This window comes from Neomonachus schauinslandi, chromosome 9 (genome assembly GCF_002201575.2).
Source record: "Neomonachus schauinslandi chromosome 9, ASM220157v2, whole genome shotgun sequence".
In the NCBI taxonomy this organism is placed as follows: domain Eukaryota; kingdom Metazoa; phylum Chordata; class Mammalia; order Carnivora; family Phocidae; genus Neomonachus; species Neomonachus schauinslandi.
This window is the reverse complement of record NC_058411.1, coordinates 102,645,686-102,660,082: the sequence shown is the minus strand read 5'-3', so window position 1 is coordinate 102,660,082 and position 14,397 is coordinate 102,645,686. Positions and strand designations below refer to the sequence as shown.

The window sequence follows — 14,397 nt, the reverse complement described above, 5'->3', positions numbered from 1 at the left end:
GGGGTATTGAACTATGACTTGATGTTGAGGTGATAAACTGAACTTCAGAGGATCTTGTTTTAGGGAAACAACTCTATTTGTACATTGTAGATATAGAGGATTCCAAATTTGAGAAGTTTCTTGTGGTCCTTTTTCAGTGGCTGTTATTTGGTCTTAAATTTTTGCATGATCTGGCCTGTTGTGAGTGTTCAGTAAAGTTAAATGAGTGAATTGACCTTTGCTTGAAGGTAAATTGTTGTAGTAGAAAGGACCTAGGCTTTGCAGTGGTCTTGGGTTTTAGTCCCAATTGCCACTTTACTAACTCAGTGACCTTGGGCAAGTTACATTGTGACCTTAGTTTCATAATTTGTAGAATGGGTTTGGTAATATGTGGCTCACTGGATTATCATGAGGAATATGTAAGACTATATATATTAAAGTTGCTAGCACGGTGCCTGGCTCCAAGGAGACCTACGCTGGATTGAACCAAAGCTGTTTCCAGCTACTGTATTGTATGGAGACACCTACACACAGTTGTATACATTGTCAAGAATTAATAAGAGAAGAGATAATTGGGGCCTTTTCTTTTGTTTTCCTCTACAGGGCTGTGCTTAAGAGTAAAACTTCAGCGGTGTTTACCGTTTAAACATAAGGTAAGGAAGATTTTGTTGTTTTATAACAGCTTTATTGAGATTAGTTCATATTTCACACAATTCATCTGTTTAAAATGTACAGTTTAATGGTTTTCCTGTATTCACTGAATTGTGCAACCATCACTATCAATTTTTTGTGTTTTTTTTTTTTAAGATTTTATTTATTTGAGAGAGAGTGCGAGCAATCACTAGTAGGGGGTGGGGCAGAGGGAGAGGGAAAAGGAGACTCCTTGCTGAGGAGGTCCGACCTGGGGCTCGATTCCAGGACCCAGAGATCATGACCTGAGCTGAAGGCAGCCGCTTAACCTACTGAGCCACCCAGGCGCCCCAGTTTTAAAACATTTTCATCACCTCAGTAAGAAACCCATACCCATTTTTTTTTTTAAAGATTTTATTTATTTGTTTGAGAGAGAGAGAATGAGAGACAGAGAGCATAAGAGGGAGGAGGGTCAGAGGGAGAAGCAGACTCCCCACTGAGCAGGGAGCCCGATGCGGGACTCGATCCCGGGACTCCAGGATCATGACCTGAGCCGAAGGCAGTCGTTTAACCAACTGAGCCATCCAGGTGCCCGAAACCCATACCCATTTATCCAGACCTTCCCCCATCCCCAGGCTACCACTGATCTCTTTTTGGTCTCTATAGATTTGCTTATTCTGAATGTTTAATTTAAATGGAATCATATAGTTTGTAGTCTTTTGGACTGGCCTCTTTCACTTAAAATATTATTTTCAGAATTCATCCATGTTGTAGCATGTGTCGGTATTTCCTTCCTCATTACTGCCCTGTATGATTCCATTGTATGGATGTATCATAGTTTATTTATCTGTTGATTAATGAATGGACATTTGGGTTGTTTCCACTTCTTGTCTATTAGGAATAATGCTGCTGTGAACATTCATGTACAAGTTTTCGTTTGGGCATATTTTCATCTTCCCTCCACCTAGGAGACTTGCTGGATCTTTTGCTAAGTATATTTAACTTTTTGAGGCACTGCTAGACTGTTTTCCATAGCTGCTTCACCATTTTACATTCCCACCAGCAGTGTATGAGGGTTCTTATACTTCTGTATTAATATTATCTGTCTTTTTCATTATAGCCATCCTAGTGGGTTTGAAGTGATAACTCATGGTTTTGATTGCCATTTCCCTGGTGGCTAATAATGTTGAACATATTTTCATGTGTAAAAAATTAAAACCAAGGAAGAACCACTTAGAAAGGGCCACAGTAACCTCTCAAATTTAGAGTCCTCTGTGCCTGCAAGGTACCAAGCCCACTGTGTGGTTTCCTTGAAGTATAGTTCATGCAGGAATAGCAGGGTAAATGCTTGACTTTTCCCCTTTATTTACCATTTTTCAGAGTTGAGTCATGCATAATTTTAAACCGAAGTAAATGAATATAGAGTGATTTTATACCTGTTGCTTTGTTGTCTGGAATAAGAGTTAGTATTATGCCACTAGCCGCTAGAGGAATTCATATGGTGTTTTGGGGTGGGGGGCAGAGGGAGAGAAAGAATCGTAAGCAGGGGGTGCCTGGGTGGCTCAGTCGTTAAGCATCTGCCTTTGGCTCGGGTCATGATCCCAGGGTCCTGGGATCGAGCCCCGCATCGGGCTCCCTGCTCAGCGGGAAGCCTGCTTCTCCCTCTCCCACTCCCCCTGCTTGTGTTCCTCCTTTCTCTATCTCTCTCTCTGTCAAATAAATAAATAAAATCTTTAAAAAAAAAAAAAAAAAAAGAATCGTAAGCAGACTCCATAACAGCACAGAGTCCGGCACTGAGCTCAATCTCACAACCCTGAGATCATGACCTGAGCCAAAATCAAGAGTCGGGTGCTTAACTAACTGAGCCACCCAGGTGCCCCAAGGTGTTTTGTTTTTTAAAAAAGACTGTTCTAGATGATCTCTGGGGTCTCTTTTAGCCATAATAAGGTATGATTTTTTTCACTCTTGAAAAACATTTATCTTAGTAAAATAACTGTGTAAGAATTAGTTCTTACACTCCAGTGTTCTCTGGAGAGTAGACATGTCTTTATCATATAGCATGTGTTATTTGTCACAGGATTTTGTGGGTTTGTCTCAGAAGGTCTAGTTCTTGGAGGTTAACTAATCTGAGGAAATGCAGCAGGACCAGGAGGTTTAGCTTAACCAATATTATACTTGAGAGTAAATTTAGCAAGATAATAATAAATGAGAAAAGGAGGATACTGAAAACTATATTGTGATCCCATTTTTGTAAAATAAGCAAAAAAAAGAAACTTCCAACTTTGGGGTGTGTGTGTGTGTGTGTATAAAATCTGTATTCCATTATGTAGGTATGGAGAAAAATATGGAAGAAACTACACTAGATTATTAGTATGGCTTTCTTGGGGCTTAGGGCAGAGAGGAAGTTTAGATATTTTAGGTACTGATTTGGGAGGAAGAGGTAGAGTGTAGGGTAGAAAGATTCATGAGTAAAGTATGTATGAGATCTCATTTGTGTAAAATTTTATTGGTGTGTATTCATTAAAAAAAGTAATTAATGGGAATACCCCCTGCAGGCCTTCCGCAGGTGACCAAAATTAAAAAATCCTAATTTCAGGGCCCCTGGGTGGCTCAGTCAGTTAAGCGTCTGCCTTCAGCTCAGGTCATGATTCCAGGGTCCTTGAATCGAGTCCCCCATTGTTTTAATGGGCTAATAAAATTTTTGTCTGTCACTATATGTTGACACAGTTCCAAGCAGGGAGTCTGCTTCTCCCTCTGCCTCTCTCTCTCTCATGAATAAATGAATAAAATCTTTTAAAAAAATCGACTAATTTCAGTCCCTGTTTCGGAGGGATTTGTCCCTAAGTCATTGATGTTAAGAACACTATTTGGGCTTTCATTCTTAGACACTTGAGTCCACTGTGCATTTCACTTCACTTGTTATCTTAGAGTGTTCTAAATGTTTTGGTTTTAATATTTTTTTCTTCCTAGTTGGAAATCTACATTTCTGAAGGAACCCACTCAACAGAGGAAGACAGTAAGTCAATCTTGACCCATTAAAAAGCAACTTCAGATAGTACTTCATCTTGGATACTGTTATTCTGCTATCCAAGTATCTACAGGTCATTTGCAAAAAAGTGCAGAATTAGTTATTACCTCTTCTTTGAGGTGGGGAATGTAGGCTTTTCAAGAAGGTAATTTTTCAGTAGGACTCTAGGTGAACTAGAAGCAGGCCCTGTGAATATTGGCTGATTTAGCCTAGTAGCTGCACATCTCTAAAGAATATCCAGCTCTAGGAACCTTGACTTACAAACTCTAAAGAGGGCTCGATTTTTTTTCTTTGGTGCAGGATAGAGAGCTATGTAATTGAAATTGAAATTGAAGGTCTAGAAAAGAATATGGACATTTCTCTTTTAAACTCTTACTTTGAGAGTGCTTTTAGCAAATTATAGACAGAAGATATGGGCCAATACCTTTATTATATGAAGATCCATGCAAGCTCATTAAAAAATAAAACACCCAGTAGATTAACAGAGATGGACAGAAAATTCACAGAAGAACTAATAGATAAACATGGAGAAATGTCCTCCCACTATTTATCAAGGAATTGCAAATTACAGCAATAATAAGGAGCCGTTTTCACCTGCTGTTTTATGTGTGTGTATGTTTACTTGTTTTTATTAATAATACCAGATATTTTTTGAAAACTGATAGCTCATGTATTGTTGCTGACAATACAATTGGTGAAAAATGTTGGGAAATAATTCAGTGATAAGAATCAAACCATAAAAATACTCATACCCCTTGGTCTAATAATGCCACTTTCAAGAATCTCCAAAAAGAAGGCTGTATGTATAAAGGTGCTCCACGTCGCATAGTGTTCATAATTAATTTAGAAGGCTTATAATTTTTGCTATTTTAAATAACCCTGTAGTTTAAAAAATAGGCTTAAGGGGAGAAAATAGTAATTTTCAAAATTGTATTTACTCTTTATATGGAAATAATGTATATGGACGAAGACTAGAAAGAAAGACATGAAAATAGTTGTGGTAGAGTAGTGGGAATTTAGGGGGTATTTTTCTCTGTAAGTCTCCCTTGTAGAACTTACGAAAAGTGAGCCAGCTTTAAGTTATCAAGGAGTTAAATTCTGTTTTAATGGGCTAATAAAATTTTTGTCTGTCACTATATGTTGACAAAGTTCCTCAGCTAACTTTTATCTGTGTTTTGCAGTCAACAAGCAGATAAATGACAAAGAGCGAGTGGCAGCTGCGATGGAAAACCCCAACTTACGGGAAATTGTGGAACAGTGTGTCCTTGAGCCTGACTAATAGCTGTTTTAAGAGCCACTTAACTTTAATTGTTTGATATTTTTGTTTAAATTCTTTGTAAAAATGTAAAAGACATGTTTAATACATAGGTGATTTGTACCTCAAGGCGTTTTTTTTAACAGATGATTTGCAAGCAAGATTTAATTATAAGTAGTACCTAGTTTGTTCAGTGTATAACATTCTCAGGATTTGTAACACTTAAGTGATTGGACAGAAAAATATTTTCTAGTGATTATGTGTCAGATGAGTTGCTCTTTTTCTGATGCCTCTTCTGATAACTACTTTTCATGTCAAATATTTACTGTGCCCAAGTGTATTCAATTTAAATCATTACTCTGTAGAATAAATAAAACAGAGATGATTCTTGTAATGATGTACCTTAGAATGTTTTTGTTGAATTATAAATCTTAGTGTAAATGCCAACTCTAAAAGATATTTACAAAGCTTTATTTTCTGATTATTATGTAGAATCAGAAATCTGAGAACCAGAAAGAACCCTTAAAATCAGGAGTAGGCCCTGCCTTCAAGGATAGTCTTGGACCCATTTGTAGATGAGGATCAAATGTGGAGTGGGCCAGATAACATACGTAATTTTGAAGATCAAGAAGTCCCCAAAGAAGTTTTGATTAAACCAATCTAAATTTATGGTTTCTTCTTTACTTGAACTTTCTTCAGTTTATTTTAGGGGATAATGATCATTTGAAGTGTAACAGGGTGTGGAAGGTGGCCCCCCAGATGTTCCCCAGTGATCCTTGATTCCTGGTCTTCATGCCTCTATATATTTCCTTCTATATTGAATCAAAGCTGGTAGGTGTGGCTAATCAAGAATCAGAGGTGACAGTGTGTGACTTCTGAGGCTAGATCATAACAGGTGTTGTTGCATTCATCTTGATTCCTTGAATTTCTCACTCCGTGGGAATCCAGCTACCATATCATGAGAACACACGAGCAACCCTGTGGAGAATTCCACGAGAGGAATTGAGGCCTTGCACCAGCAATCAGCACCAATTTGCAAACCATGTGAGTGAACCATGTTAGAAGTGATCCTCCAGCCTCAGTCAAGCTGATATCTTGACTGGAACTTCACGAGACCCTGAGCCAGAACTGTCTAGCTAAGCTGTCCACATTCCTGACCCAGAGAAGCTGTGAGCAATAATAAATGTTTATTGTTTATACAACTAAGTTTTGGGGTAATTTTTTATATAGCAGTAAGTAACTAATATAATAGGTTATTGGAATGGAGCTCTTCTGCCTGAAATTTAATAGAGGATACAAAGGGAAAAATAGGAGAACTTGTTCCATGGCTCTTGAACCCTTTTATCCACTTCGAGAATATATGTTTTGAAAGAACAGAGGATTTTATAAGAAGATTAATGAAGAGATTTTTTTTGGATAAAGCTGCTGCTGTGTTTGAGTTCCAGCCCCCATTTTGGTGAAAGGGTAGGAAGGGGACCCCTTCTACCATTATCTGCTGAGGGGAATTCCAAGGGGACAACTCGGAGAGTTTGGAAATGTGTTCCCTGCAGTTGGGGGATCCAGTAAACCGGTGCTTGACTCAGGTCTGAGGAAGAAGGTGGAAGAGGACCGAAGGCTGGGCCAAAGGCAGACTGATTCCTGCCTAGGAGGTCTGGAGGGCAAGAGAGAGGCAAGGCCAATGACTGATGACAGAGGCCTCAGGGCAAGGTATGCAGGACTATTTCTCATGGACTGTGCTGTGGGGTCGTATTTGACATTGTCCAATAGGCTATCAGCAGAGCCAAGGAGACCTCCACAGAAAGGGTCTGAACATGTCCTGCCTGGTGCCCCAGAACTGAAGAGAGAGGACAGCAAGGGCGGGGGATGCATCTGTCAGGGTCAAGGTGTACAGCAGGAACCTCTGGTAAGCTCATGAAAGTACCAACCCAAGAGAGAGCCAGCCCTAATCACCAGGGAGGCCCAGAAAGCACAAAACCAACCAGCTAAGTAAGAACCATCCTATCTCGAGTATTTCTCCCTCGTCAGGCTCCAAAGCAGTGGTAGACTAACTAGCAAGCAGGGGGGCTGGAGAAGCAGAAGGGACTGCATCCCATTGCTCTGCTGTAGGTTCTAAGCCTGAAGCAGGACCCAAATTAGCCCAAGAGTTAATGCCAAGTTTGTAGTTTTGACTATGAGATATGACTAGATTCTTTAATGCAGTGAGTTTTTATGATTAAAAGTGACGGGAAGACTTTGTCTGACAGAAACCGTCTGTCTGCCCAAATCTTCACCGTTGGGCAGAGGAAGATCATACCTTCTCAACAAAGTGTCAAAGGATAGTGAGGGACAAAAATAGAATGAGTTTTATAACATACCGGTTCTAGAAGTCCTGTGGAAACCGTCTTGGCTTCTGCTAAGTCTGCACTGTCTTCAGCCCAGCTTTTGTCCCACATTCTCCCTCTTTGAAGAAAGGTGCTGTCTGGAAAATCAGACGTGGTGGCATTGGAGCACTAGCTTTGTGGAAATGTCACTACTGATTCCTGATCTTTTGCTACAAAAGTTCTCATTGGCTCCTCTCTTTTTTCCAGGTCATTAGAAATCAGTCACCCGGCAAATATAAGTAGATCCACAAGTAATGAAGTATTGCTGATTTTTAGTCATCACTGTAATCACTTCCTTCAAATTACAAATCCACCAGAGTTGGTCCTTAGCACCAACATCCAGTTGCTGGCTTCATGGCAGTCTGCAATGGAGAGCCAGGGCCAGAACTAAGTGTATCTAGTGTGTACCCTGTTTCATGTTCTCCCAGCCAGCGCACATGTGCTTTTTGACTGGCTATCTGCTTCTAAAAGATAGGGCAGGTATCATCAGAGGGGCTCTGAGACTAATAGCCCAGGGTCAAATTCACATCAGTCCTCAAGTTCTGACCGTTTCTCATCACTAGAGCCCTTGATGGTCTGGGAAACCCAGGAAGCCATAGCTAGGGTTTAAGGAGGAGGGCTGTCTTTATAGTCCCTTCTTAAGAGACCTTGATACATGAAATGCTCATCGCCAGTTTCAGGTGGCTGGAATCTAATGAAGTCTGAGATCCCTAGTGTATGCTCTCATCAACAGATATTTTAGTGAGCACTCTCTTGAGTAGCCAGCACTATCAGGTGCCGAGGATGCAAAGACGGATTGGCCCCTCTCTGTCCCCGTGGAGCACGTACTTAACCAACTTCTGCCTTCAGCCCGTCTGCTGCAGGCCATGAATGATGTTGGCCATCTCTTCTAGTGCCTGAGCTTGGCTTGGCCAGGGAGGCACAGAGGCTAGACAGCTAGAAGCAAAGACAAAACCATTCATTAGGGACTGTCGAGTGAGGAGACCAGCTAGAAATGGGTCGTTGCTGCAGGCACTCCCACCCTGCTGGTCCTGCTGCCCTTGGAAGTTAGACTGCTGTGTCTGCTACGGCCAGAATGATCTCTCCTCTCCCTGCTGTTTTGTGTGACTCACTCCAGCTTCAGAGCCCTAGATGGGGTCTCTAATCCCAAGGGCCGCATCTATGCCCTGAGTGCCAGGGAGGCGGGAGAAAGGAGAGGTTGGCCTTCTGTATGGGACACTACCTCTCTCTCAGCAAGACTCACGTGGTGGGAACTCTGCCGATTCGTAAGAGGGTTCCAGTGACTAATGTCCACTACGTTAATAATATACTTAGATGAATTTGTGCTTAATCATGACAGCATCTATACACACAAGTGAAAAGTAGAGGCACGTATATTTATAAGAGGTATTATCTAGTCCCATCTCCTGCTGGATCAGCAAACTTTTTTCAGAAAAGGTCCAGATAGTACATTTTCCAGCTTTGTGTCTCTGTTGCGGCTATTCAGCTCTGCTCTTGTTGAACAGAGGCAGCCATGACACTATGTAAATGAGTGAGTGCGGTTGCATTCCAGTAAGACTTTTTTTATGGGCACAAATCTGAATGTCACTTAATTTTATATGTCATGAAATATTATTGTTTGGATTTTTTCCAACCATTTGAAAATAAAAAACTGTTCTCAAAAGCCAAAACCAAAACCAAAAAAACAAAAACAAAAAACCCCAACAACCCGTTCTTGGCTTGAAGGTTGTATGAAAGCAAGTATCAGGAAGAATTTGGCCTCTGGGCCATTTGCCGGCCCCTGATCTGTAGGAATGATTCATAACCTTTTTGGAGGGTCTCCGACCTCTTTGAGAATCTAATGAAAGGGAGGGAATGGATCCTTTTCCTTTTCCGAAAGGAAAAAAGGCACTCACATGATACTTTGCATGTGACTTCAGGACTTCATGGATTTGCTAAGGAGTCAGTGGAGTCCAGGTTTATTATAACTCTCGTCTGCAAATAATGCTGCCTGCGCGTTTGGGCTTCCTGTTCTTTCAATAACTCCTCAGAGCCCTGGGCTTCACAGCTTTGGTTGGAAGCTGCTACCTTCTTAAATCATAACATACACTCAAGACGCTTTCTCAGCTCTACCACGAAGCAACTGCTTTGTTACCCAAACTGCAGATGTCTCCAGCAGGATGTAATTAGCTGTAAATGGGCGAGGACTATTTTTTAGGAAAGAGAAGGATGGCTATAAAAGCCGCATTGCATTGATAGCCCAGTTGGTGCCCCTTGTGTGTTAATACAGTGGCAGAAAACAAGCCAGTTAACTAAGGGTTGAAACACATCACTGATGCATTACTACTGGAGACACTATTTTTTTAAAGCTGCCAGTGGGTCCTGAATGTTTGTTATATTATTCCTTATATATTTGTTGTATATATGAAATATTTTACAAATGATTTTTTTTTAATCCCCTGGATTTTGCCTGGCCCATAGCTTGTCCCTGACTCAGGTTAGACTGCCTATCTGGCAGAGGCGGACTCAGTCCCTGCGTGAACTTATTTGGGCCAGATGTGCTAGGGGAAGGGGTAACAGTTGCTGTACGGGCTGTGAGGTTCTCTTTGAGTACTATTATTATCACACAGACCTTTGCCCCTCGCAAAGGAGGTGGTTCAGAGCACAGACCGAGGTGCCAACATGCCACCTTGCTCTAATCCTGGTCTTAGCCCCTTGGGTAGCTGTGTGACCTTGGGCAAGTTACCTAACCTCTCTGTAACTTAGTTCCCTCATCTGTAAAGTGAGGTATTTGATAGCGCTGCTAAGAGGATTAAGAGGGAGTGCTGAATACAATGCCTGGAACGTATTAAATGCTTCATTTTAGTGTATGTTAAGTAAAAATAGAGGAGAGGGCCCCTTGGTGCTAAGTTACTTGATGGGTGCAAGTTTTCCTCGCCAGCTGGGTGCAATCACCTGGGGAGCACTAGGTGGCAGCAAAGCATGACTCCTTAGTGTCAGCTTTCAGGTTTCCAGAGGGTCAGCCAGGAGCAAGACAGAGCACTGCCTGCTGAGTGTCACCTGCGGAGGGACCTGCGGAGGGACCCCTTTCCCCACCCAGGGCACCCTTGCCACCCCTCTAACCCGGCTGCGCTAAATGCCACACCACACTGGGCACTTTGCCTTTGTTCTGACTGGGGTGATTATCATGGAAGACTTTCTTAGATGTGGAATTACTTTGCCAGAGGTTAGGAATAATTTTGAGGGTTTTGATGTATATTGCTGAATTGCCCTCTGAAGAAATTGTACTGATCGACATCCTACCAAGAATGGGGGTTTGTGTCTCGGCCCCACACTAATCCTGGGTATTTTTACTTTATTTATTTGGGGGGAGGGTATTGTTAGTTAAAAAAGATCTTTGCCCAAGGTGGAAGATTTTAAAATGCTACCTTTTTTTAATTCACATTATTTGCTAAGATTAAACATGGGAAAATATTTCTATTGTGATTTTTTTAAAATCCCCTGTTTATATCCTTTGCCCATTTTTCTATTGACATGTTCACTTTTACTTTATTTTTATTTTTAAAAATTTTATGTATTTGAGAGAGAGAGCAGGAGCAGGGAGAGGGGCAGAGGGAGAAGGAGACTCCACACTGACCAGGGAGCCCCAAGCGGAGCTCGGTCCCAGGAGGAGCTCAATCCCAGGAGCCTGAGATCATAACCTGAGCCGAAGGCAGATGCTTAACCAACTGAGCCACCCAGGTGCCCCTGAGATGTTCACTTAAAACAAACAAACAAAAAAACTATACAGTGTGGGTTTTAGCATTTTCTGTCATATATACTGCAAATATGTTTCCCAGTTTTTCGAGTGCATAGGCATGTTTAATTAATGTCTACTAACTAATGTAAACTAACATGTTAATAAATAACATGAATTACTTAGTTTTTGAATGGGTAATACCTTCAGGTGGTTTAAAGATCAAAAAGCATAGCCTAAAGTATATGGTGAAAAGACTCCGTCCCAATCCTGTCCACCTGGTTCTCACCCTTCCCCAACAGGTTTCATGATTAATAATTTCTTATTGCTCCAGAGAGTTTTTATGCCTGTAACAGCCAATACAAATATATATATATACCCTTTTTGGCACAATTTTTAGCGTACATCTTGCCAGACCACGCTGTTCTATGCTTTGCTTTATTTTTTTTCTACTTAACAGTGTGTCTTTGAGATATTCTCATAACAATCTACAAAGAACTTCCTCATTATTTTTCACAGTGTTACAGTGTTCCATTGTATGTATCATATTTTTTTTTAAGATTTTATTTATTTTTTGACAGAAAGAGAGAGAGAGACAGCGAGAGAGGGAACACAAGCAGGGGGAGTGGGAGAGGGAGAAGCAGGCTTGCCGCTGAGCAGGGACCCAGACATGGGGCTCAATCCCAGGACCCTGGGATCATGACCTGAGCCGAAGGCAGACACTTAACGACTGAGCCACCCAGGTGCCCCGTATGTATCATATTTTATTTAACAAGCCTCCTATTGATAGACATTTAGATTATTTCTGTTATCTTGATATTACAGACCAGGCTATAATGAGCAACCATTTATATACCTCATATCATACATTTACAAATGGATCTCTAGGATAAATTTTTAAAAACGGGATTGTTGGATAGAGGATCTATGCATGTACATTGTATAGATACTGACAAATTGCCGTCGGTAGCGATTGCGCCAGTTTGCACTCCTACCATCAATGGATGAAAGTCCCCATTGCACTGCAGCCAAATAGAGATTTAACTAATTAAGCATAATTAGCATTATCAAACTTTTAAGCATAATTAAGCATTATCAAACTTTTAGATTTTTGTTAAACTGATAGGTGAAAAATTTTATCTCAGTGGAATTTTAGTTAGTATTTTCCTCAAGATGAGTGAGGTTAAGCATCATTTTTATATGGGTTAGAGACATTTGTATTTTCTTTAATGTGAACCATTCATATCATTTGTCCATTTTTCTAGTTAGTCTTTTTCTTAATGATTTGTAGGAGATCTTTACATATTAGAGTAGTGATATGTGTTGCAAGTTTTTTTTTTCCAGTTTGTCACTTGTTTTTGATTTTTCTCATTTTTTATTGCCATGAATATTTTTCTTTTTTTTAGTTTTTTTTTTTCGTGTGTTTCTTGTTTTATTTTTATGTGATTGAATTTATCAGTCTTTAATTTTATGTGTCCTGGATTTTTTGGTCATAATTAGAAAGATTGTCTACTCTCCAAGGTTATAAAACATTTTTCCTATGTTCGTTTTTAATACTTTAATGATTTTATTCTTTACTATTTCAACCTTTGAGCCAGTTGGAATTTATACTGGTATCCATGAGGAATGGACCCAACTCTCTTTTTATCCACATGGCTAATTATTGTCTTGACATCCTTTGTTGAATGGTCCATCTTATCCATGGCCATTATTTTCAAATCTTACTTTATGAACCATATGGTCATATATTTTTTAAGATTTTATCTATTTATTTGAGAGAGAGAGAGAGACCGAGAGAGAGCATGATGGAGGGGGGAGGGGCAGAGACAGAAGGAGAAGCAGGCTCCCCGCTGAGCAGGGAGCCTGATGCGAGGTGATCCCAGGACCTTGGGATCATGACCTGAGCCGAAGGCAGGCACTTAACAGATTGAGCCACCCACGCACCCCTGGTCACATTATTTTTTATAAGGAGAAATGTAAAACTTAATGTCTAACAATAGGTAAAGTATTAACTAATTAATACTACATTCATTTAATGGATTCAATGTTTTCAAAGACTTGTTAATTCTTTTGGAGAATTCTCAAGATAAGAGATAAAAGCAAAATATAAAATAATTTATGCCAAACGATCCCAATTAAAAACAAAAGAGTGCATTTACATATAAAAATGGCTAAAAGCAAATATATTAAAAATTTAAGAGTAGTTATCTCTGCCTTTAAAAAAGTTTATTTGCAATGAATGTTTTCTTTTAATAATATGATAACCCCTAATAAATGTTACTAAACATGCACATACACATCTTATGCCATATGTCTCCTTCATAAAGCCATTTTAAAAAGTCTATTTTTAAGGTGGGAGATAAATAGAGTAAAATGTTATTTTCCCCCTTGGGGAAGTTTCCTTTGATTCTATCCACACTCCTAGGGCCTAGTACTGTATCACACTGCTCCTATTCTTGGTTATCCTGAGTCTGTTTTTTTATTTCCTATCTTCTTAGGTGCCCCCTAAGTCTCCCATGCTCGTGGTACAGTGTTTTCTTGGTGAATTACTTCAGGCTCACCTTGGTCATAATGAAGGGATTCAGCTTCACACAGGGTTTCAGCCTTTGGCATTTCACATAAAGAATGTCCATTGGATGATGGGTCAGACCTGACCTTTAATCCTGGCTCTGCCCAGACAAGTATGAACTGGGGTAAAAGTCACTTCCCTTGCTTTGGGTTTCCTTCTTCCTTCTATAAAATGAAGGTGTTAGATACTCTCTAAGTTTCTTCCCGGTTTAAATTTCTACCTATTAGAAGCCACAATGGATTCTGGCTCTCTGAGGTTTCCAAGGATTCATTAACATCCTTAACAACCACAGGAGTGATTAATATTGAGCCTGGTCCACAGTTGTGAATCTGTTGATTTATACAGAATTGAGAATGATTTATAACCCAGTAGCAAAGCTTATTAGTTGTCGTTTTTAAGGAATGGATGCTTCTTCAGTGGTGGTGGTGGTGTGGTGGATGATGTTACTGCTGTTTTGATTTAACTAATTAAGCTAAACTGGGTTACATCAGCTGAGTTTCCTTGTTACTGGATTCCTGAGGCTGTCATATCAGTGTCCCGTGGCTACGTCAAGGTGAGGTCTGTTCAGATGAGTCAGAATATACAATGAATACATACATACACCAAGCTCAAGGTTGCCTTGCAGGGTGAAACTTACCAAGTTGCCAAGTATTGCTGGACTTTGATTTCCCCAAGTGAAATACATGGCTACCATCAGGGACCATGGGGGCTGATTTTATGTTAATCTAATTCTACTACTTGATTTTATAGGTAAGAAAATGGTGGGCAGGTGTTGAGTAACCTATCCACATTCACACAGCATGGAAAACTCAGAGCCAGGACTATGGGGTTAGGATATATGGAAAGAGGTCTGGATTCCAA

At 40.2% G+C, this 14,397-nt stretch overlaps 1 protein-coding gene across 1 annotated transcript in view; it reads left to right on the top strand.

The window, feature by feature from the left end:
• The window catches only part of CIAO2A (cytosolic iron-sulfur assembly component 2A), a 15,713-nt gene extending 9,615 nt beyond the window's left edge, over window positions 1–6,098 (top strand). Inside the window, exons 3-5 of the mRNA XM_021693872.1 lie at window positions 583–632; window positions 3,580–3,625; window positions 4,819–6,098. Coding sequence (XP_021549547.1) covers window positions 583–632; window positions 3,580–3,625; window positions 4,819–4,916 — 194 coding nt within the window. The 3' untranslated portion in view covers window positions 4,917–6,098. The remainder of the gene's footprint in view (window positions 1–582; window positions 633–3,579; window positions 3,626–4,818) is intronic.
• Window positions 6,099–14,397: the final 8,299 nt, after the last annotated feature.